The sequence below is a fragment of the Verticillium nonalfalfae genome (assembly GCF_003724135.2).
Source record: "Verticillium nonalfalfae strain VnAa140/NRRL 66861 chromosome Unknown scaffold_63, whole genome shotgun sequence".
In the NCBI taxonomy this organism is placed as follows: domain Eukaryota; kingdom Fungi; phylum Ascomycota; class Sordariomycetes; order Glomerellales; family Plectosphaerellaceae; genus Verticillium; species Verticillium nonalfalfae.
In genome coordinates this window covers 54,995-78,485 of record NW_021167288.1, presented here as the reverse complement: position 1 = coordinate 78,485, position 23,491 = coordinate 54,995, and the positions used below count along the sequence as shown (strand labels likewise).

The window sequence follows — 23,491 nt, the reverse complement described above, 5'->3', positions numbered from 1 at the left end:
ACCCACCATCCTGCCCCTTCGGCTTGACCTGCTGCCAGCCCAGAGTAGAGTAGGCTGTCGGCCGCTCGGCTGGATCATGCAGCCAGCAGTGACCAGGAGACGGTCGGGCTTGCCTTAATCGCGCCGATCCCTGCGTAGGTGTGCTAACCCCCCTTCCTCTTGATAGAAGTCGCGATTGTCTCAGCACACGACACCTCTGCCACCACACCCGTCTCACGCAGACGATCACCTGTCCTCCCTCTTCAAGCCGTTGAGGCTGGTAGGCACTGGAACGTCGATTACCGAACTAGCCCGGGCAATATATCCTACGCTCGCCGCAATCTTTCTCACACGACCTGCCTGAGCCTGCGAGCGAACACTTGAGCCACAGCACTCGAACAAGTTGTCACGAATGAAACGCAGCTGCTGGACAGCTTTCTGACACCATGACCGCAACTATGGCTGCCTCGCTGGACAGCCGCCATTTCTTCCCTGCGCGCGCAGAGGCTTTGACGGCCGAGGACTTCGAGACGGCTTCTATTCGCTCGGCCGCTCCGTCATACAGTGAGTTGCGCTCCTCTAGCTAGTGCATCCTGGCCTGAACACCTTGAGTCCTTGCGACAGCCCCAGGCTTATGACAAAATCTTTGCAGTCTCCGAAGCTCCCTCCTACCACTCGGTCGCTCCTTTCCCTGAAGCGATCCCTCCCTACACCCCGCCGGGTACGACAACCACCCTGCACAGCACCAACACGGCCCAGCCTCAGTCGAGAAGCCTCATCCCGGATATTATCAACCCGCGCGAGACCCCCCGGCAAACCACCGGTCTGCCCCCCATTCCGCCTCTGGGAGCCTCCGCCCCGCGCCTCAGCCAGTTCCAAATTCCAACCTGGTCAACCGTCCGCGCAAACCCCTGTTACCTCAACGTCGCCCGCCGCCGCGCCAACTCGGGCAACAATGACTCTGTCGCCTCCATCCGCCGTGCAATGCTTCTCGATCGCGTGCTCGAGGATGAGGACTTTGCCCCTTCGATGCCCTCTTCTTCGTCGTCCTCGTTGCCGGCGCCCGGTCCCGCGTCCTCTTCCGCTTCTGCTTCTTCCCCATCTTCGTCTTTTAGCATGCGCCGCCACCTCGAAGACCCACACCTTGTCGGCGAGGTTGCTGCCGCTGAGGCCAAGCGCAAGAGGCTGGCACGCGAGAGGGGCAACGACATCCTTGTCGCGGAGGACAGGCAGTGGAACTTCTTCCTCGGTAAGCTCTTGCCTTTTTCTTTGAAGGCTGTGGCAAGCAAGATTTCCTGCTAACATGGTGGCTTGCAGCGCAAATGGGTGATATTGAGGAACGTGACCGCAGCCTGCCCCGTACCCGTCGTTCTCCGGAGCCTGTGCAGCGGCGCAAGCCGGCCCGCCGTCTTGCGGGACGGCTGCTTTGAGTGAATCGTGTGTGTGTGTGTTGCGTGCTTGAGACACTTGAAGCCTTTTAGTGTCCATACAGTGTGCCTGACGCCAGAAACGCTGAACATGACTTATGGCATTTGGCATTCTTCTGCATGGATTCGAGGAGCCGAAAATTCGGGTTGGATTCTTTCTTCTTTCTTGCCTTGCCGCATTGCGTGCATCGGGTATGGCGTTCCGTTGCGCTTCTCTGGGTTGCGAGTTTCTTTCTGATGGCGCCCCTTCTGGGCTGACCAAGAGCCGGGCACGACGTGTTCACCTACAAGTCCCATGCTGAAGCGACTGAGGTTCAGGGAGGCCTCGAGTCTTTTTCTGAGGGGTGATTTAAGATTGCTTCTTCCCGAGTCATTTTTCTCACGCGAGGAATCATCTAGGAGTTAGGCATATGACGGGCCCCGGGCCGCAAATTGCATGAACGAACACGTAGAGCGGCAGATGAAGACACGAACAGTACCTGTTGAAAACTCGGTTCGTTAGCACCGTGAAATGTACGAGATTAGCCCATGTGTCCTTACATGAGAAAGATGTGCTTGCTTGAGAGGCTCATTGACTACTGTGAAGAAATTAGCCGGAGAAAACGCTCAATATGGCCTTCCCGTCAGTCACGTTGCAACCGCGACTTGGGTGAATCCGTGTGCTTGCTCTTCTCGGTCAGCTAGCCGCAATAATTGTACATGTTCTTCCTAGAAAACGCCGTTGCCATATGCAGCTGTCCTCTGTCAGGACAGCCCCCTTTCTTCAACAGCGGGCCCCCTGAGCCGGCCCTCCTTCCTTCCCGGGCGTCCGCCGCAGCCCTCGTTCGGGTAAGATGTACATTGAGTGTATGTCAACTTGTTCCGGTGACATCGCCTCCATTAGACAGAATGGTTGGCCAGATCATGTCTTGTGTGTTGTGTCTTGCCTTTGTCGTTGTCGTCGTCCCTCCTTCTTCTCCTGCTCCGAGTCCTTTTCTCGTCTATCCCGAGCTTCGGGTGTTGAGGATCAGGGCGACAATGAGACTGTCAATTCTTCGCATTAGCCCCGCAGACTTGTACACGGCAGATAGACGTGACGAAGAAGAAGGGAGGGAAGAAGAAAAAACGTACCCGTAAAGACCGAGGACTTCGCCGAAAATGAGGATGAGGACCATGCCGACAAAGACGCGGCTCTGCTCCATGTAGGCGCGCACGCCCTTATCGCCGACGACACCGATCGTGTAGCCCGCCGCCAGACCTGTGAGGCCGACAGAGAGACCGGCGCCGAGGTGCATGAAGCCGCTGGAAGGAAGGAGATTTGGTCAGCACAAGGCCCAGGATACCGCCAGAGATGTCGCGGGCAGACAAGAGGGTCAAGAAACGCACTCGAATAAGCTGTAGTGTCCGCCCGAGCTGGGAGGGACCAGGTCCTGGGCGATGAGGACGGAGATGACGAGCGCGTAGACGGCGATGATGCCGGACATGACGACGGGGATGAGGCACTGTAGGTTGGGGAGATCGAGTCAGCAGTTGGACTCCCAGTACGAACGAGAAGGGGAGAGATAGAAGGGGCCATGCCTTCATGATCAGGTCTGGCCTGAAGGTACCAACGCCCGCGATACCGATGCCGGACTTTGCGGTGCCGTATGCAGCACCAATGCAGCCGAAGATCATGGCGCCCGCGATGCCAGCCTAGATGATGGGTGGTTCGTCAGTATCCGGTCGGATGTTTGAAGCTCGCTGGGCGGCCAGCGCGAGGAGGAGAAGACTGGGCGGCCATGGAAAGCATACCATTCCGATGAATGGGGCGAACTTGGGCGCCTGATCAGGGTTGGGGTCTTCGATCATTGTGATCCGGAAGGTCTCGATCAGATACGCGTGCGCGGTGGGATGCGTGATGAGAGTACGGCGTGAGTTGTGCCGGATGGTAGGCGTCGCGGGATGCGGGATGCTTGTCGTCGGCAGCTGTCGAAATGCTGCTACCTGGATCTTGGGAGTTGGTCGCGAGCTTTGGTGGTGACGAAGCCAATCAGGGAACAGGAGCTACTCGGAGGGAGTTGTCGTTGGCGGTATCACGTGACACGGACCAAGTCAGCCAGCGGGTGATGAAGTGGAGAGAGAGAGCGCCATGTTCCTCACTGGTACCAGCCTCATCAGAGAGAGAGCATATAAGTACAGCACATTTGGTGTTTCCTTTCGAGGATATGATCTGTAGCAGTGTCTGCTCTGATACGTGGTCTGATGGGATGAGCCGCACGCGCTCTCACTTTTGTCTTGATCCGTGCCGCTGCTGGTGTTGCGCAACATGTTTCCAGAGGTACTCAGGAGGACGCGCGGTACATGAAAGGTACAACGTCACAACAGCCCCCAAAACCTGCCGAACCCTTGCGGGCGCATCAGGCACAATACATCGTCTCGAAACCCAAGCCCATCCAGTTAGGGCGTTCCCAACCAATCTCACCTCACCTGACCACAGGTACCTCGCTTGGGTAATGAACTAGACGGGCGGTCGTTGAACCCGGACGAGAGAATAACCTTAGATGGCCATGCATGGTCGAATTCATGATTAATCTTATCCGTACCTGATTGAAAAAAAACCAGGGCGCCGAATCGGGGTGGGGACAGAGCTGGAGACCCCTCTGGAAGCCTGTCTTAGTGTGCATTGCGTACCTACTCATTCGGTGGACCACGAGGCCGGGGTCAGGTTGCAGATACAGATAGTCCTTTTCTGCATTGCATCTCGACTGACCATCTTTCTACGGAGGACGCTGCCAACCCTTCTACAGCACTACCTTGAGCCAACCTTACCACCAGTCCACCCACCCAAACCCTCGTCTTCGAACGTCTGAGTCCACACCACCGGCTCTTCCGACCTACGCCTTCTCCGATGCCGATAATCTGATCCATCTTCTGGAGCTGCAGGAACACCGTTGCTCCCACCTTGGGCCCGATTGATTCCTCCTTGTCGCGGATTCATCATCTCCTGCCGACCGCCCGACCGACCAACCGACCCACCATTCTCGCCAACCCACGACGACCCCCAAACCTTGATCGGCACCATAGGCCATCAACAAAGGGGGAAAAAACGCACGAGGCCTTTTGCCGCCGGCGACCATCACTGCGAATCCGCACAACGTCGACAGCGCGTCGGTCTGCTCGCCAAGGCGCAATCACCATACCCCGAGACGCCCGCGCTCAGCCCGATACTGAGATAGCCAGCTTGCGATACACAGTCCCCTCCCCCTTCCCCCCGACGGTTTTGCCTTGCAACGCCGTCGCCGGCCTCTGGGGGTTTTCATGAGGTAAGCCACACACTGTTCATACTCGCCTTTGTCAGCTCTCTACATTCTCGTCCCTTCTCCAGCCCAAGAGATCCTTCCTGGCATGGTACGCAGAAAACTGACTGCGGCCTTTGCTCCCCTGATCCAGGTGCAGCCATCATGTCCGACTACTATCAACGCGACCCTCGTGGTCACCCCTCGAGCAGTCAACGCGATGCCGCCTTTTCTAATATATTTGGCGCCGTCCCGCCCCCCGGTCGTTCGCAGACCATGACTTCCTCCTCCGTGCCCCCTCAGATGATGTCTCAGGGTAGGACCCAGACCATGCAGTCCAACATGTCGGGCATGCCGCCCCCTATGCAACGACAACCGCCGCCGCGTCAGCCGATCCCCAACCAGTATGGCGACCGACAGCCACTATCGCCGAGGACACGAACCATGGACGGGGATGCCAGCGCTGGCGGCGTCTACCCCGGGCAGAGGTCCATCTCGGGAGGATACCAAGTCTCGTCTCCGCAGTCACAATATCTCCAACAGCAGCAACAACAGCGCCGGTATGGTGGTCCGCCGCCGCCTCGACCCGACTCCCGCGGCGCTCCTCAAGGAGCGGCCGGAGCGAGGACCGCCGCTCAGCGCTTCCACCAAGGCGGCCCTGCCCCGAGCATGAACAACGACCCCTATCGCTCCCAGTCTCTTGCGTCAGCACCAAGACAGCCGCATTATCAGCCCCCTCCCAGCGCCTACCAGCAACAGGCGCCTGCCAACGCGTTTCGTCATGCTCCCTACAACCCCAACTCATCACGAACAACTGCCCAGGGTCGCGTCGTACCCGAACGCCACGATGACCGATCCATGTCCATGACGGGTGGATTCCCCCCTCAAGAACGAGACGGCCAGCACAGCTCCTACCAGACCATGAGTGGCCGAGTCATCCCCAACCGTAGGGCTCCCGTGGAGCTACCGACGAGCAACAGCGTACCAAACACCGGGTACTCGAACGGAGGCTATCCTCCAGCGCCGGGCTCACAGACCAGAACCACGAGCATGGTGTCCTCGAGCGCCGACACCCAGAGAACAATGTCAATGGCCTCGACTATCACGATCCCAGTCACACCCGCCGATTCCGATACCACGCTTGGGCACCGACCGTCCATGAGCACGAAATCCGTCAAGTCGACCGACGGTGAGCGTCCCCCCACCGGGAAAATCAGAGCACCTCTGGTCTATCCCGCCATGCTCTCAAGAGTCGCCGAGTGCTTCCAGCACAAGATCATCACGGGAGACCGCACCAAGAACGAGCTGGCATACAAGAGCGCCTTCAGCGGCGCGGAGGCAGTGGATGTTCTTTCGTACATCATCAGGACCACTGATCGAAACCTGGCTCTTCTTCTGGGTCGTGCGCTCGATGCGCAGAAGTTTTTCCACGATGTCACCTACGAACACCGTCTACGCGACTCGACATCGGAAATGTACCAGTTCCGCGAAACTCTGACCGATCAACCTGACGACAACCCCGTCAACGGTGTATTTGTACTCTTGTCCGAGTGTTACTCACCCACGTGCACGCGAGACAACCTTTGCTACTCGATTGCGTGCCCCAGGAGGCTAGAGCAGGTTTCCAGGCTCAACTTGAAGATCCAGCCCGGCTTGAAGAAGGAGGACAGCGCAGTGGCGGACGCCGATGATGTCGACCAAACGGACGAGCAGAAGCTCTGGATCAACTCGGTTCCTCAGGAGATTGCCGACAAGGTGGATGACAAGGAGAAGAAGCGCCAGGAGGTCATTTCTGAAATCTGCTACACGGAGCGGGACTTCGTCAAGGATTTGGAGTATCTACGCGACTTCTGGATCTTGCCTTTGCGATCCAAGGCCTCCCCCATCCCGATCAGCCGTCGCGAGAGGGTTGTCAAGGCCATCTTCAGCAATATTATCGACCATCCCAGCTTGCACCTCGTCAGCTCACGGTTTGCGAGGGCACTGACGGAACGCCAGCAGAAGAATCCCGTTGTCCACAACGTGGGAGATGTGTTCCTCGAGTTCGTCCCGCAATTCGAGCCTTTCATCTGGTACGGTTCGAAGCAGATGGAGGCGAAACACGAGTTTGAGAACGAAAAGAGCATCAACCCTTATTTCGCCAAATTCGTCGAAGAGATTGAGCGTCGCAAGGAATCCCGGAAACTGGAACTCAACGGTTATCTGACCAAGCCGACGACAAGATTGGCGCGTTATCCACTTCTGCTGGAGGCGGTGCTGAAGCACTCGGAGGAAAGCAACTCGGACAAGGAGGACCTTCCCAAGGTTCTGACCGTGATTCGCGATCTGCTGAGCAGGGTCAACCGCGAATCAGGCAAGGCCGAGAACAGATTCCACCTCAAGAGACTGCATGAGCAGCTGCGTTTCCGACCGAACGAGCGCGTCGAGCTCAGGCTGACGGAAGAGGGCAGAGAGATTGTCTTCAAGAGCCAGCTGAGGAAGACGCCGCACGACTCATCTCCCGCTAACGAAATTACATCCTACTTGTTCGACCACGCGGTCCTGCTCGTGCGGGTCAAGCAAGCTGGCAAGGCCGAGGAAATCAAGGCGTACAGAAGGGTGAGTAATCTGTGCCTGCGTGTGGGCCCCGTGGTGCAGCCGCAGCAATACTGACATGATGCATAGCCGATTCCTCTGGAGCTGTTGGCGATTCGCGAGATGGACGAAGTCATCCCTCAGCAAGGGGTCAAGCGCACTTCTTCGAGTCTTCTCCCGCTGGGTGGCAACAACGCCAAGGACGGAAAGAAGAGCGAAGGGTGGCCGATCACGTTTCGCCATTTGGGCAAGGCAGGATACGAGCTGACGCTGTACGCAGCCAACCAAGCGGGGCGTGACAAGTGGCTGCAGTTCATCGACAAGGCGCAGAAGCAGCTGAGGGCGAGGGCCGACTTCTTCAACACGACGGTCATCTCGAGCAACTACTTTGTGGGCGCGAACCAGATCAACTGCGTGACGCCATGCGACGGTGGTCGCAAGCTGATCTACGGTACGGACACGGGCATCTACGTCTCGGATCGCAAGAACAAGGACATGATGCCGAAGCGGGTCATCGAGACGGCGGTGGTGACGCAGATTGACATCCTCGAAGAGTACGGGCTGCTGCTGGTGCTCACGAACAAGGCAGTGTATTCGTATGCCATCGCAGCGCTGGATCCCACCGAGCCGGCTTCGTCGAAGCGAGGCAAGAAGATCCAGAGCCACTGCACGTTTTTCAAGACGGGTATCTGCCTGGGACGGCACCTGGTCTGCTGTGTCAAGTCGTCGGCGCTCTCGACGACGATCAAGGTGTACGAGCCGACGGATGCTTTCAACAAGGGCAAGAAGCAAAAGGGTTTCGGCAAGATGTTTGCGGGCCAGGACGAGCTCAAGCCGTTCAAGGAGTTTTACATTCCGACCGAGTCGTCGTCTGTGCACTTCCTCAAGAGCAAGCTCTGCGTGGCGTGCGCGCGGGGCTTCGAGGTCGTGTCGCTCGAGACGCTCGAGACGCAGTCGCTGCTGGACCAGGCCGACACGAGTCTCGACTTTGTGGCGCGCAAGGAGTCGGTCAAGCCGATCCATATTGAGCGGCTCAATGGCGAGTTCCTGCTCAACTACTCCGAGTTCTCCTTCTTTGTCAACCGCAACGGCTGGCGCGCGCGGCCCGAGTGGCGGATCGACTGGGAGGGTGCGCCGCACAGCTTTGCGCTGAGCTACCCGTGGATCTTGGCGTTCGAGGCCAACTTTATCGAGCTGCGCAACATTGAGAACGGGGCGGTGCACATTGTGCCGCACAAGAACATCCGCATGCTGCACAGCAGCACACACGAGGTGAGTCCATGCTCCTGACACGTTCTGCAAGCCACGCGAGGGGAACTAACCACGGCTCGCCTTAGATTCTGTTTGCGTACGAGGACGAAAAGGGAGAGGACGTTGTGGAGGCGCTGGACTTTTGGAAGAACAACAGGCGGTCCGAGCTACCTCCGCCACAGTCTATATGAACGGGGAGGGGTTAACATCCTCTGGCAAGCAGCGAGGGAGGAGACGTGGCGAGGGAGCAGGACAGTGTAGGTGAAAGAGCAAAAGACGCAGGTTCAGGATTGTCGTTTCCCCCTATCGGCGCGACGCAAGAGCGTGCTTCGTTGGCTGCAAGAGGAGAAGGGGGGACATGGGCGACAACGCGTAGCAGGATTTTTCTCTTGTGTGTTTTGAGTAGAGGTGGATTGATACCAGCGGTACAGCTACAGCCTTTGCGTTCATCCACAGCCACCGACCCGTCCCCGATTTTTTTTTTCATCATCAGCATCGTCATCATTATCATCATGGCGGGCAGCAGACGGGATCAACGGACTGGGAAGGGAAGGCAGGGGGACGGCAGCGAGAGGATGAGAGAGAATGCGCGAAGGAGACGACTGGGGGGGGGGGCTGAGGTCATGTCAAAAGACGCGAAGACGAAGGTGGAGGCTGAGGCAGAGGGAGAGTGGCAGAGGCAGAGACAGAGACAGACACGAGGGACCGTGTTGTTGGTCAACACGTGTTTTGAATAATTGCACCGTACATGGCATGAGGCACGCTCTTCCCGCCCCGCGCCTCCAGACCTTTTTTTGATGTGGCAGCCCTGCCGACAAGAGAGACAGACGCGTAAGGGACCGGAGATCGGTGAGGGGATCCGCGATCCACGTTGTAGGGGCGTCGACAGGCACCTCAAGGCGTGTGGGGCCGGCGGGCATTCTTGGGCAGCAGAGAAACGTCCAGGTCCAAGTCAAGTCCAAGGTCAAGCGCAAGGGCTGGTGCTGAAGGGCTCTCCACCATGTTCCTCTCGTCTCGGATGCCAGGCTCGGCAGCTGACTCGGAGCCCGGTCACCGGCTCCGTTGGATTCCGTCGAAAGCGGGGGGGGCCCCCGATAGGATAGGAGAGAGCAATCTTCTTTGATGCCCATGTTCCCCCCCCTCCCCATCCCCGGAGAACGAGTAAGGAAGGAAAGTGGGGGAGACATGAAATCAGGAAATGCGTCATCGTCTCATGATGTTGTGCTCACAATTGGTAGCGCTGCTTGCAGACGCAGAGCGATGCAGAGATGAAACGAAACGGGTCAGTGGCATTATCCAGCACGGCCACCACGGCCTCTCCACCCTGGGGTGTGTGGAGAGAGACAGAGACAGAGCAGAGGCAGAGAGACGGGGATCCATGGGCAGGCGGGGTGAGAAAGGAAAAGTGGTGTGATGATCATCTTGACGCGAACAGGGCGAAGCATTCACCTGTTGCGCAGCACCACCCAGCTCCCCAGCTCTCCAGCTCCCCTCCCCCAGCAGTCGTACGCACGCAGTAGCAACGGGGAGCAGCTAGACAGCGAAGCTAGCAACGCTGTGTCAAAAAATAGGTCAGACCTGCGCCGAAGGGCAGTGTGTGCCGCTTGGCACCAGTACCAGTGTCCACTTGGCATCCCCTTGGCACCACAGCAAGCGTCGAGATTGGGTTGGCCAGGGGGGGGGCATCCCGGCTGTGCTGAAGCCCCGGCCCCAGTGAGAAGAGCCGTTTCTTTCTTGTGTGTTATTTCCCATTTCCCACCCTTCTGGTCTGGTTGTCTGGTGCCGGCAGCAGAGCGGCGGCGACAAGAAAGCATGGCCACGCGCTAGGGATCGTCCATAACCTTGATTCCACCGCTCACGCCAGGCCCCACGCAGCGAAACGGCGCGCTGCTCCGCCACGGGCCAAGCGGCGCGGGCTCTGCTTGTCCTTGGCCGCCCGCGCTGCTCGTTCGCGCTCTGCGCTCTCCGGGTTGGTGAAATCGAAACTGGACAGACCCAGAGGGGGGTGGATCGGCCCTCGCTTCGTGAACGAGAGCGAGAGTAAGGGCAGGGGAGGGGCGAGGCGCTGTGTCTCGCGCGTGGGAAAAAGAGTCAATCAAAGTCATGACGGGGGGGGAGGGGGGCACGGGCTGGGTGTGTTTTGGGCAGAGTACGGCTACCCCGGTTGTCGATCGGTGAACTCGGGGATATTGTAAAAAGGGCGGGTGTCCTGCTGTTGGGCTGCGTTCGAGGGCAGGGGGGTTGATGTCTTGTTCCGGGTTTGGGTCACTCTCATGTCTTGATGCCCGTTTCGTTCGTTTCGACCTGGTCGTCAACCATCATCATCATCGTCGCCATCACTACCATCAAAACCCTCATCACCACGACCATCAACATCAGCACATCTTGTCACCAACGCTGCCAACGCTGCTGCTTGGCGCCACAACGCTCGCTCGCCAACACTTCATGAGTACGACTAAAGCTGGGCTTTGACTCGACCAACAACCAAACGTGATGAACAGTCCACGCCAGACACCATGTTCCCTGGCGAGACGGGGACCGACGGGTAGCAGCAGCACACATGGCATCCCGCCTCTCCTCCTCATCGTCTCCGCCGCCCTCGCCCTTCTCCTCCCGACGACAGCAGCCCAGTCGACGGATGCGCCCTGCTTCTTCCCCAACAGCACCGCCGCCGCCGCCGACATGGCCCCGTGCGGCGGCGGCGGCGCCGACACGACGCACTCGCACTGCTGCAACCAGGGCTGGGCCTGTCTGAGCAACGGCCTCTGTATGGCCGCCGGACAGGATCCCGCACAGCTCGCCGGCGCAACCCTCGTGCGCGGCGCCTGCACCGACCAGACCTGGACGAGCCCCGACTGCCCGCGGTGGTGCACCAATGCCGAGGACCTCGACAACCTCAACGTGCCCCAGCCCATCGCCGCATGCCAGGCTGTGCCCGGCGCCTTTTACTGTGCCAACTCGGACGACGCCGCCGACTGCGACGAGGAAGAGGAGGTCATCCGCTTCTCTGGTACGTTCTCCTTCCAACTCTCTTTCCGTCTTTTTCTTCTACTACTTTTTTTCTTTCCTTCTTGACCTTTGTCCCTCGCGCGCTGCGCGCCAAGACAGCAGACAGGAAGCAGATAGGCTTGTTGTTTCCCGGAAGCTTAGCAAGAAGCTTAATCAACGCTCGAGCGCCGACCGACGTTCAGCTCCAAGCACCACATCCAAGCTCGGCCGACCCCTGTCTCCGTGTGACGCATGAACGAACCCCACCAACTAACAACCATATCCAGGCGGCACCCCGTCCGCCGTGACCACGATAGGTGTGTCGCCTACGTCCACGTCAGGTTCCTCCTCGGCGACGTCCGGCGGCGCCTCCCAGACCTCCACTTCACCCGCCGATGCTGCCACCTCGGCCGTCGAGTCCGGCTCTGGCGGCGATAGCGGTGGCGGCGGCGGAGGCGGCGATTCCAATGCCCTCGAAATCGGCCTCGGCGTCGGTATCGGTGTTGGCGGTCTCGGTGTTCTTGCGGCTCTCATCTTCTTTTTCCTCTGGCGCCGGCGTGTTCAAAAGACAAAGGCAGCGGCGGACGCTCTTGAAGCCAACGAGGCTGCCGCCGCAGCGTCCAGCCCGACCGATGCCGACGGTGAAAAGGGTACCCTCAGCTCCGCTGGCCCGTGGAGCCCCGTGTCCGGCAGTAGCGAGCTGCCAACGACTGTGTCCCGGGATGTGCAGGAGGCCGGCGCCGACTCGGCCGTCTTCGAGGCTCCGGTGGGGCATACCACGGCAGGAAGGGCCGAGGCGCCCGAGGATCCGCGGAGGTTCGAGGCTCCCGTCTTCCAAGGCACGCAAGGACGGCATGAGTTGGCTTGAGATGGCAAGTTTCGTCAACGTGAACATAGTAAACATGTACACTTATTATGAGTATGAATTGACAGGTTTACGATAGAAACTGGTATCAAAGAGACGACAAGGAAAAACACATTGTTGTACATGATGAGAACATGATGAGAACATGACGGACAAGGTGATCAGAGCTTCTTCTCGCCGTTCAAATGCCAGGCGAAGACCTTGAGGAACCTTTCCTTACCGTCACCGACCATGGTGTCACCATGGCAGGGGATGACCGTCTCAAAATCCCACTCAGCAATGCGGCGGACGCTCTCGCTGTAGCCCGTTCGGTCCTTGGCGCTGAACAGGTGCCACTGGACGCGCCTCGCCCACTTGCCGTCGCCTTCGGTCGTCTGTAGGCTGCCGAAAAGCCTATCGGCAAGACCAGGAGCTTTCTGAGCGTCGGGTACCCGAGAGTACTGCTCGGTGGCAGGCAGGTTGAAAAACAGATCGGCCTGGATGAGGACACGATCGGGGCGGAAGTAGAAGACGAGTTCTTTGTTGGGGTGAGCGTCTACAAACTCGTAATCAAAGTCGGCATCGAAGGCCGGGTCGATGCGGAGGTCGCGCTTGGCGGGACCAGCCTCGAAAACGACGGCAAAGGGGTCGTCCCGGATCTTGTCGTCGCTGGATGCCTGCTTGGCGCGTTTCTCGGGAAGGCCTTGCGGGCCGATCAGCTTGGCATCGGGGAAGGCCGCCTTCCATTCGGAGAGGAAGATGTGGTGCTCAATGTCGGGGGCGATGATGTGGGAGACAGTAGTGCCCAGGGCGGCGATCTTGGCGCGGACGTCGTCGGTCAAGGCGACGGGGGAGAAGATGGCGAGGGTACCGGTGGATAAGCGCACCAGGGTCCCGCGACCACCAACCTTGATCGTGCCGAAGCGTAAGAAGGGGACGGAGAAGGTGGTGATGTTGGGCGTCACGTCACGAATGACCATAACGTCGGCGGGATTGGCAGGTATGAGTTTGGATGACATGTTGGGCAGGCTAGTTGCTGAAGCAGTGGTGGACTCAGGAGACGAAGTGCGATCCGCAAGAGATTGATCTGGAGAGTCGAATGCGGTATGTTGCGCTTTGAGGGTTGAGTTCGAGGCTTGATTGGATGACGACGATTGGTTGTGAGCTGAGCTGTTGTTGGAGTTGGAGCTGCTCGAGTTGAAGGAACGCCGGTGAAAGATTCGGCCGAAAGATGTTTGTGTTCGTAGTAAAGGTGTGATGCGCAATGGGTATCTGTAGGTTCGCTGTTACGTGGAAAAGTAAAGAATCAGCTACAGGTTGAGAGTGGTGACGAGGCTATATAAGAAGGGTGGGGTGACGAAGAACTTGCGAACACAATGATGGTGATGATGCAAGACTGAGGGCTGGGCTCGGGCTTGAGTTTGGGACATGAGCTTACCAACAGCAAAGAAAATTCCAGTGGGGATGCCGGCGGCATTGGATCGATGGAGCTTCGTTCAGTTCGGATAATACGGTCAAGGTCTCCTCTACGGCATTCCCGGGTTTGACGAACACCCCGACTCGGTCTGCTATTTGGGGTGTGTGGATGTTCAGCCTCGGATCAATTGATGCAGGCCGCTTGTAAGGTATCCGAAGGGGCTGTTTGTCGGTACTAGTATGTGTGGTTCTCTGATTTGAGACTCGAGGTGATGCGAGGCCACGACTGTCCAGACAGCAGAAGCAAATGGTTGCAAACAGTGAGCAGCCTGCAGACAGGGAAGTAATTGGAATTGCTGCTACACTTGGACATGGAAATGAAGGCAGCGGGGGAACATCTGGCCGCTTGCGATCACGAATGCACCCGCCCCGCGTCGGTCGACTGACGGAAGGTGAACGCTGCGACTCGCTACTTCCTTGGGTGGTGCAAAGATGGCCAATAGAGTCATGACATCACTGGGGTGTCACTTCCTGGGCGGACCACCCGAGCAAGCCAGGCGACCTGAACTGAAGTACCGGGTGGACCTGCCAGTGGCAAGTTCCCGGCGCCTCCAGCATGTGCCCCACGGCAGCACCACTGGATGCCGAGGCCTGGTCTCCTTGAGGCCTAGGTCCGTACCTAGCAATTGTCATCAGTGGAAGCCACAGTGGGACAGTCCCACCAGCCGCAGTCCTGAGAATTCCAAATTCACAAACTGAGGCACCACTTGGCTGGTGCTCGGTAAGCGACTCGATCACCATCAACATCAACGACAAGACCTCCCTCAACGCCGGATCACATCTTCCTGACTGACCTATCTGGCTGCGCAACCTTAGACGATGAGAGTCCTGCAGTACTAGTCAAAAAGAAGAAAAAAATCTGTCATTTCTGTTCGTCGTGATATTCACCAGATTGAGTTAGCCTACCCAAGCATATCTATTGGAACCCGCATCATCTATCCCAATCACGCCGATATTCTCCTCACACCGAGACATGCCTCCAAACCCCGTCTTGCAGCGTCAAACATCAGCAGTAGCCATCGTGGAATAGCTGCAAGCCCTTGGTTGACCATGCGGAACCCGTCGCTGAAGAATCGCTCATCCACCATAATGGGATCGCATCCAGTCATGTCGTGGTAGTACGCCCTCGTCAGGCCGTTTGCTCTGAACCACATGTCCTGCTGCTCCTTCAGCGCCCACCATGTCAAAATTGCTTTGAGAATGATGGCCCATACAGTCACATGGAATAGCACAACGACCAGGTCGCTTGCTTGAAGCTGCGGCCACCGAAATGGTCGTCCCCTCTGCATCAGCTTCGTCGGAGATATCATCTTGGACCATGCCGCCACTCGCTGATTCGTTCCCAAAACCAAGTCATGCATCAAGATCCCGAGATAAAGAAAGCCTGCCCACACAAAACTCAACAGACGCCTCCAGGCCGAGACGTTGCTGCGAAGGGTCGATTCCAGGCCTGACAAGGACCGCCACGGCCCCGGCTCGTTTGTCTTGGGCCCCTCGGGCGCGCCCTCAAAGTTCTCCTGGACGCCGTCCTGTCCCTGCTTGACACCTTTCAGATCCCCTGTTGTGGCATGAAGCCTTGTTGCAGTTGTCTTCTGCCACGCCTCAAGCCTTGCAACGCGAACTTCCAGTTCATCATGGTTCCCCTTGGCCTGCCTTAACTCGTGTTCAAGGCTTTTAACCCACTTGATAAGCTTTCTGACATGTGGCTGGTCGAGCACCCCCTCTCTGTCCTTCTCCTCATCATTCCCCCTTTCGTTCTTGTGTCCATGCAATTGATGCGTCTCATGATAGAGGTCTTGGATCGCCGCGGCAACGGCTTCTTGTGCTTCTTCGAGCTCACGCTTGATTTGCTGAAGCCGTTTTCGGAGCGGTTCTTGTACCACTTCGTATCGATCTTCGGCCTGGAAAAGCGCAATCTCAAGCTCGTTCGCCTCGGAGGTGAGCTTGGTGAGTTGCGTCCCCATTTCCTTTGACTTATCGGCCATTTGCGTCATGAGCTTGCCCAGTCGTTGCTCCAGTGCAGATGCCTGTTCCTGGCACATGTCGTGCTCCTTAACCAATCTTCGGCCAGGTACATCAGGCAGTCTTGTTAAAGCTTCCCTGTATACCTTGGCGCTGGAAGCCAACGATTCGCGTAACTCGTCGATACGTTCTTTTTCCGAACTCGCCTCATATGCTCTACTGAGGGCTGCTTGCCTTTGATGTTTTTCTTTGAGGGCCTTGTCGATATGTTGAAACTGCTTGTTGGTGGCGTCTGCATTGACTGTACGCTCGTTCGAGTTGCGCTTCATTCCCTCGATCATTGACCCAGCGCTTGCCAACTGCTTGCCGAGAGTCGACTTTTCCCTCTCGATTTTAATAAGTTCAGATTGCTGAGAGCTCTTGGTTAGCATCTGTTACTGTATCATCAACAACAAGGTACAGCCCTCACCAATTTGGCCACCTCCTGGTCCCACTCCTCGGTCCGTGTTGGACTATGCTGTCCGTCGTCCTTCACTGTTGCCTTGTCTGAGAACTTCACGCTGGTCAGCACCAAGGGATGCCTATTCGGCCTACTCCGAGGACTTACTGAGTCGTCGGCCTCCTGTTCCTTTTCATTCTCCTCCTGCGCCCACGGATCGAAACTCTCCTGCAAGATAGCCTCGAGATCACTGATCTCGAGCAACTCACTCTCTCGGCCGGCATCAGCGGCCGCACGAAGTGAATCTTGTGCTGCAGCGCCAAATTGAAAGATCTCCTTCATATTCTGCAACCTTGAGTATTCGTCCAGCACGGCTTCCCAGTCAGCCCGAGGCATACTGACTGATTCGCTCCAGCCGACGTGTGTATGGCCGCGCATTATCTTGTCGTCTGGGTAATCGTCCTCCGAACCGGAGGTCTCCAGGTGCACTTCACCCGTCACATCCTCTTCCTCATAGATGGGGCAATTGGACGACGTATCAGTAGTCGAAGGAGGCGGTCTCTTCCTCCTCTCATCTCCCGAGTCGCTTGCATGTTTCGTGGAGTCGGACTTTGTGGATGCCTTGCTATCGCTTGAACCATCTTTCCCCTTTCCTCTGTGCGTCTGGGTTTCATCGGCGTAGGACTTCTTTCTATACGACATTGATCTCCAAGATTCCCTGTCGCGTTCATGCTGTTCCTCAACCACTGCCAGCCTGCTCTCGGTCTCTCCGAGGAACTTCTCTGCGCGACAGGCTGATTCGTTCGACTCCAACACCTTGGCCTCGAGACTCGAGACCTTTGTATTTGCCTCCACAAGTTCCTCCCACAGAGCCTTCTCCCGCTGTGTGGGCGTCAGCTTCTCGCTGACTGGTCCGCTAGGGGCAGTCGTCCGATCATTTTGGCTGATACTGAGCTGCTTGGTCAGGCTTTCCACCCGTCGCTCCATTTCCTCTGCCGCGAGCTCAGCCTCAATGCGGGCTTTCCTGGCGTCTTCGGCCTCGGCAGCGACCTCCTTTTCGGCGACAATCATCCTGTCAATGATACTCGCCTGTCGCTCCAGCGCCTCCCGCATCTCCTCGAGCCCGCTGTAGCCGCCGAACATGAACGTATGGCTCGGCGTGCCTCTGGCCGCCGTTAGGGGAAGCCGGCCAAACGGAGAATCGACGGCCATGCTTCGCCGGCCGATCCCGCTCTCAAGAGGCGTTCCGGTGGCGCGGCTGGAGAAGCTCGGGGCTCGTTGCGTAAAAATGCCGGGCAGGGGCTTACGTCTTGATTGGCCTGGCGAGCGCTTTTGGCTTTCGGGAGACGAGCTGCTGGCTAAACCGTCTCCGACACGGCCCTCGGCAGCCTTGTCCTCATCTTTCTCACTCATGGTAATTGAGTTCTCTTTTTGGTGGGCGTTTTGGCGGTAAACTATCTCAAAGTAAAGGAGGACTAATAGTTGATGGTTTCAAACGGCAAAAATGGTTGGTATGGAATTGTGATCAAGGGATTCAGAGGGCAGCTGCATGACCATCTCGGCAACGGTGTATAAGACATGTTTCTCATCACAAAGAACAATTTGCTTTCCGCAGTTCTGTCCATCTTAGTTTCCCTACCTGTCATGAGAGCTCCCATTCTCGAGAGCCACTAAATTCGGATGTATTCGTCCGGACAAGGAGAACAAAGAGCGTTGCGTGCCACACCTGTCAAGGCGAGTCCATGGAAAGCAATGAGCATGGCAGTCGAACAAAGCCTCAAAGAATATGATTTGACATCTTTGACGGACTCGATGCTCTCGCTGGCGACATGCCCAGAGGCCATGGTCGTTGGCTGCTGGAAACCGACTGTGGAGTCAATCCTGGCGGAACACGCACGACATGAACATGGACAAGGGAATATGCGCCACACACTCCTTGAATCTCGAGTAACAGAATGCAAACCGGTCTGCCATAACACAGTAGCATGGAGCGTTACAGGTATCAGTTCTATACAACTCGCTGATGCATTGCGACGCCGTGGATGAATGGATAGACTCCTCTGTGAGAAGTACTCGGGGTTCGTGACACTTGATGACAGCATAATTTCTAGGGTATTCAAAGCCAGAACTTCCATTGCACAAAGGTATCGCTGCCATAACGCCGTGAAAATGATGCACGTTCAGCCGAGGTTAGCTGTACCAGCCCCTTGCACCAGGTCCTTGTTGAGAACTCTCCTGCCGGTGCTCAATCATTGGCGTCGTAATCTGAAAGGTGTCGATGATGTCTCGCCAGGTCTTCATGTCCATGGAGAAGATAGCTTGGTGCTTCATAGCACCGGTTTTTGCGCCGCCTTCTGCATCGCCTGCGTCGACGGGGCCTGCACCAAGTCAGCTTCATGGTTTCATGCTGTATACAGTGCACAGAACATACTCAATGATGGGAGTTCATTCTGATCAAACTCTACGTTGACCTTGCCATCGCGGATGAGGAAGCTGACGTAAAACATGTTTTCGACCGTCTGGCCAAAAGACATGGGGTTGACGACAAACCTCAACAGATCCACGCCGCCCGTGTCACGCAAGCCGTGCTCGTGCATGATCTTCATCATGTCGCTCTGCTGCATATTCTGCCTTGCTTCGAAGATCTCCGACAACCTCTGTTGCGCGTCCATCTGAACCTCCCTCAGTTGTTTCAGTATCTTGGCACAGATTGAGGTGAGATCGTTCTCCTTCTTGGACAGCTCGTCCACGTTCAACACCTCTGGTCTGGTCTCGGCAAGATCCTCTCTGCGGAACCGTGCTGTCCGCTTGGTGATTTTGCGGACCTTCTTCTCCACCGACAGAGGTCCGACCAGGAAGCCGGACAGCGCGGGCCGTCGGTTGTGTTGCAGGCACGCAAAGCGACCAAGGTGAGGCCAATTCAGCATTTCGTCGTTTTCATCGTCATCCCCGTCCTGTCCCCTCCTCCGTCGTTGGCGCTGCGTGCTCGACAGAGCTGGCGCGTTGTCGTCGGCGATACCCCCACCGTGTCGCATGTACGTTATACATTTGGACACAAACTCGTCAATGTCGACGCCTTGTGAGGTGTTGCCCTGGACCATGCGCATCGTCTTGCGATAGGAAAGGTCGATTGTGCTCACCAGGAGCCGCGCGTCTATGGTCGCCTCATTCGTCTGCTTCACGTCGCTGGAGAGTTGCTGGGCGCGCCTCAGAGTCTCGAGCAGGCCTTTCGAGTTGGGCTGCATGTATTCCTCCATGTTCTCGTTCAAATTCTTCTGGAGATCGCGAAACCCTCTCTGAATGCGCCGTCGGTCCTCCATCGGCTGGTCCGGATCGTACATGTCGGGGTCGTTCTCGTCGTCGTCGTCGTCGTCGTCGTCAGAAGACGAAGAGCGCCTACGTCTTGCTGCCCCATGCGCAGTATCGGCGCGTTTCCTCTTGCCATTCCGGCGATCTCTGAGGGCGAGCGAGTGCTCCCGGTTGCTGGACGTGCCTTCATTTTCGGATTCGGCTGGCGAGGACGAGCCCCCTGAAGATGATGCGCTCACAGGCATGGTGGTGAGGCGCGTGCCTTATCAAGCCTGCAGATTGAGTCGTAAGGCTTTTCGCGGATAGCGTACGGCTGCCATGCGATGGCTTCTCGGGCTAGCTGTTTGGTGGTGCCGAAGAGTTGAAGCGCACCGATGACTTTCGGCGTCGCGTCGAGACTTGAACGCTCGTGGGGAGACGCGACGGGCAAACCGCATCCACAGGAGCCATTAAAGTTGGTGGGGCCTCCTCAGGCTCGCTCACAGGCAGGCAAGGCAGGTATGCGCCCCGGCGCGCGGGGTACTTAACCTGCAAGGCGGACTGGGTACCTCTCCACCCTGGGTTTCGGTAATGACAATGAGGTGTCTGACTTGGGAAACTGCTCTCTGAAGCCCTTGACCGTGATTTTGCAGCTTTATTAGTCTTCCGAGGCGAACACGTAGCCGATCTCATAGAAAGGAACAAAGCGCAAGCGAAGACGGGCACCATTGTGATGCTGGCGTCCGCGCATCCGTCAAGTACAACAGAGGTACCGGCACATGTACGGTCGCGAGCTCTTATCTTATCAGTGACGCCCGCCTGATGTGTGCTCGTGGTGTACGTGCCTTGCATCCCACGTATTCAGTGACCGCGCGCCCTCCAAGGAGTCGATACTACCACACCTAGTCCAACACCAACATCTGAACCTGCCATGGGGGCTCTCGGGTGATATGGATTCTTTCTCTTTCGCGACTTCAGACTCGCTGAACTACCCAGTCAGCATCCGAGTGTAAGCTCCGACTCTACCAGCCTTAGCTGACCGTTCACTGACCTCTCTAGGATCAACTTGGAGGGCGATGAGACCCCTCTGCTGCCGTCCGCCTTGCTCGAAAGGGCTGAACTCAGACATGTTGGCTCTAATACTAGGTAGGTTTGGGGCCCCGCCTACTGCGCTGATGGTCGCTGCAGCCTGGCTGACGATATAGCTCGCACTCTGATCTCTACGTCACCGTCCAAGTCTGGGCCGGCTCGAAGCCCTTGACAGTCCCTGTACAGACTGCTTACAAGTCTTTCCGTACTGAAAGAAGGTAGGCACGGCTCAGCAAGTGAGCTCGAAGTACCCGCTGACGTGAAGATCCCAGGTGGAACGAATGGCTCACGCTGCCCATCGAATACTCGACCCTTCCCCTCAACTCATGTTTGGCTATCACTCTTTGGGACCTCTCTCCTGCAGGCGGCAGAGAGGCGCAAGGCCATGCGATACCTTTCGGCGGCACGACACTTCCACTCTTCGACCGCGATAACCAGGTCCAAAAGGGTCGCCAAAAATGCCACATACACCGCCACAGACAGGCCGACGGCCATGACAACACGACGACGCCAGCAACAGCAAGGAAGAAGGGGGCTTCAAAGAGAGGTGTAAAGCCTGCTGTTGATACAGATGCAGAGGAACTTGAACGCATGGAGAAACTGTTCAAGAAGCACGAGATGGGCGAAATCCCTAGAGTGGACTGGCTCGACCAACTCGTCTTCCGCGGGTTCGAGAAGAGGGGCCTGCAGTCGGCAAAAGACTCTCTCAGAGCAGGACAACGCCAGAGAGCGGCTGCGATCAGCGAACTGTCCACTGATGGCCAAGAGGACGACCATACAGCAGACGACGATGCCAGGGTGCAATCCAAATTCCAGCTTAACGTTGAGCTGCCCCGATTTGATTTTCCGGTTGTGTTTGCAGACTTGGAGTATCCGCCGCCGCCGATATCATCACTGCAGAACATGTCTGGCTCACAGTCAAATGCGTCTCTAAAACCTGTACCGGAGGTTCAGTTCGGCCCGGGTATCAACGGTCTCGGAGATTCCGCAGCAGGCTTTAGCAGTAGGTTGATCATGGTATATGACCCTGAGGTTGGCGCCAAAGACAACCCCGCAGAGACGAAGCACCGACGACTCGTCCGCAGTCAGCACCGACACGGCGTTCTCGACAAAGACTTGAAGCCTAATGCCAAAGTTCGCGACGAGCTCAACGTCATCATGTCATATTCGCCGACTCACGTTCTCACCACGGAAGAGAAGGATCTGGTCTGGAAGTTCCGGTACCATCTGACCAGGGACAAGAGGGCAATCACTAAGTTTGTCAAGTCGGTCAACTGGCAGGACCAGAGCGAATCCAAGCAAGCGGCCCAGGTGTTAGGGCGGTGGATCGAGATCGATGTGGACGATGCCCTGGAGCTTCTGGGACCTACTTTCGACAGTCAGATTGTTCGTGCATACGCTGTCAAACGGCTGCGCCAAGCAGACGATCGCGAACTTTTGCTCTACCTGCTGCAGCTGGTACAGGCGCTCAAGTACGAGCACATCTCGGCCAACTCTGCCCAGGATGCCACGCAAGACTCATCCTTGGCTGCTTTCCTGATCTCCCGGGCCGCCGCCAATTTCATGCTTGGCAACTACTTCCACTGGTACCTGATGGTCGAGTGCGACGACAATAGCCCCGAGCAAGGACCGGAGACCCGCGATATGTACCGCAAAGTCGCTTATGACTTCATGACCGAGTTGGTCAAGAGACCCGATGGGGCGGCGTCGCGAAAGACATTACTGCGACAAGCGGAACTTGTTGCCATCCTTTCCAAGATTTCAGGCGAAGTCAAGATGTCCTCCGAGTCCATCGCAAGAAGGACGGAGCGCGTCAAACACTTCCTTGCGGACCCCAAAAACGAGATTGCCACCATAGACCCGCCGCTGCCCGTTCCTCTTGACCCATCGGTCGAGATTACCGGTGTCATTCCAGAAGAGACTGCGGTCTTCAAGTCGTCGCTCTGTCCCATCAAGGTCACGTTCAGGACATCGACGGGAAAGAAGTATCCCATCATCTTCAAAATGGGAGACGATCTGCGACAGGACCAACTGGTCATTCAAATCATTACACTCATGGACCAGTTGCTCCAAAAGGAGAATCTAGACTTGAAATTATCGCCCTACAAGATTCTGGCCACAAGCACGAGCGCCGGCGCCTCCCAATTTGTGCCTTCAGTCAGCTTCCAGAGCATTGCATCCAAGTACAAGAGCAACCCCGCCCTGGCGTACCTCAAGTCGAACAACCCCGACGACCGCCAGCCGCTCGGGCTACGCCAGGAGACGCTCGACACGTACGTCAAGTCCTGTGCTGGTTATTGTGTGATTACGTACATTCTGGGTGTTGGCGATCGCCACCTCGACAACCTTTTGTTGGCCCCCGATGGACACTTTTTCCACGCCGACTTTGGGTTCATCCTCGGACGCGATCCGAAGCCGTTCGCGCCAGTCATGAAGCTGTCGAAGGAAATGGTCGACTGCATGGGTGGCGTCAACTCGGACCAGTTCAAACAGTTCAAGCAGTACTGCTTCCTGGCCTATGCGGCGCTTCGCAAGTCTTCCAACCTCATCCTGAACTTGTTTAGCCTCATGGTTGATGCCAACATTCCTGACATCAGGTTCGAGCCGGACAAGGCGGTGCTCAAGGTTCGGGAGAGGTTCCACCTTGAGCTCAGCGAGGAGGAGGCTATTCGGTACTTTGACCGCGTCATTGAAGATACTCTGGGCGCCATTGCGCCCGTGGTCATCGACAAGCTGCACGAGCTCGTGCAGGCGTTCCGTAATTAGGCCGGTGTGGCGCGGAATTTTGTAGGTAGGACAAGGTTATGCTCCAAACCCATGATGCCGCGAGCCGGGCAAGCTGCCTGACGCCAGCGACCCATGGAGACCATTTCTAATTGAATTGTTTACTGTATTTTACACTTTCTTCGGCATGTTGACT

The 23,491-nt window shown here is 57.0% G+C and overlaps 8 protein-coding genes across 8 annotated transcripts; 4 read left to right on the top strand and 4 right to left on the bottom strand.

Annotated features, from left to right (window-relative positions):
• Positions 1 to 437: 437 nt before the first annotated feature.
• D7B24_007702 (uncharacterized protein) lies at positions 438 to 1,409 on the top strand (the record flags this gene model as incomplete). The annotated part of the gene is made up of 3 exons (XM_028641807.1): positions 438 to 543; positions 632 to 1,228; positions 1,297 to 1,409. 3 exons carry the CDS (start codon positions 438 to 440, stop codon positions 1,407 to 1,409), a joined length of 816 nt encoding a protein of 271 aa, XP_028494285.1.
• A 977-nt stretch (positions 1,410 to 2,386) lies between these two features.
• On the bottom strand, positions 2,387 to 3,233 carry VMA11 (v-type proton ATPase 16 kDa proteolipid subunit 2; the record flags this gene model as incomplete). Its single annotated transcript, XM_028641806.1, has 5 exons — positions 2,387 to 2,429; positions 2,517 to 2,687; positions 2,772 to 2,887; positions 2,997 to 3,077; positions 3,177 to 3,233. 5 exons carry the CDS (start codon positions 3,231 to 3,233, stop codon positions 2,387 to 2,389), a joined length of 468 nt encoding a protein of 155 aa, XP_028494284.1.
• Positions 3,234 to 4,825: 1,592 nt separating this feature from the next.
• ROM2 (RHO1 GDP-GTP exchange protein 2) lies at positions 4,826 to 8,676 on the top strand (the record flags this gene model as incomplete). The annotated part of the gene is made up of 3 exons (XM_028641805.1): positions 4,826 to 7,258; positions 7,325 to 8,506; positions 8,572 to 8,676. The coding sequence occupies 3 exons, from the start codon at positions 4,826 to 4,828 to the stop codon at positions 8,674 to 8,676; spliced, it is 3,720 nt and encodes a 1,239-aa protein (XP_028494283.1).
• A 2,302-nt stretch (positions 8,677 to 10,978) lies between these two features.
• D7B24_007699 (uncharacterized protein) lies at positions 10,979 to 12,341 on the top strand (the record flags this gene model as incomplete). The annotated part of the gene is made up of 2 exons (XM_028641804.1): positions 10,979 to 11,495; positions 11,761 to 12,341. The coding sequence occupies 2 exons, from the start codon at positions 10,979 to 10,981 to the stop codon at positions 12,339 to 12,341; spliced, it is 1,098 nt and encodes a 365-aa protein (XP_028494282.1).
• A 158-nt stretch (positions 12,342 to 12,499) lies between these two features.
• Positions 12,500 to 13,336, bottom strand: D7B24_007698 (uncharacterized protein; the record flags this gene model as incomplete). Its single annotated transcript, XM_028641803.1, has 1 exon — positions 12,500 to 13,336. The coding sequence occupies one exon, from the start codon at positions 13,334 to 13,336 to the stop codon at positions 12,500 to 12,502; it is 837 nt and encodes a 278-aa protein (XP_028494281.1).
• A 1,401-nt stretch (positions 13,337 to 14,737) lies between these two features.
• On the bottom strand, positions 14,738 to 17,607 carry D7B24_007697 (uncharacterized protein; the record flags this gene model as incomplete). Its single annotated transcript, XM_028641802.1, has 3 exons — positions 14,738 to 16,165; positions 16,225 to 16,308; positions 16,363 to 17,607. 3 exons carry the CDS (start codon positions 17,605 to 17,607, stop codon positions 14,738 to 14,740), a joined length of 2,757 nt encoding a protein of 918 aa, XP_028494280.1.
• Positions 17,608 to 18,384: 777 nt separating this feature from the next.
• NSE4 (nuclear protein) lies at positions 18,385 to 19,748 on the bottom strand (the record flags this gene model as incomplete). The annotated part of the gene is made up of 2 exons (XM_028641801.1): positions 18,385 to 18,572; positions 18,626 to 19,748. The coding sequence occupies 2 exons, from the start codon at positions 19,746 to 19,748 to the stop codon at positions 18,385 to 18,387; spliced, it is 1,311 nt and encodes a 436-aa protein (XP_028494279.1).
• A 684-nt stretch (positions 19,749 to 20,432) lies between these two features.
• VPS34 (Phosphatidylinositol (PI) 3-kinase) lies at positions 20,433 to 23,337 on the top strand (the record flags this gene model as incomplete). The annotated part of the gene is made up of 4 exons (XM_028641800.1): positions 20,433 to 20,491; positions 20,542 to 20,628; positions 20,688 to 20,789; positions 20,844 to 23,337. The coding sequence occupies 4 exons, from the start codon at positions 20,433 to 20,435 to the stop codon at positions 23,335 to 23,337; spliced, it is 2,742 nt and encodes a 913-aa protein (XP_028494278.1).
• Positions 23,338 to 23,491: the final 154 nt, after the last annotated feature.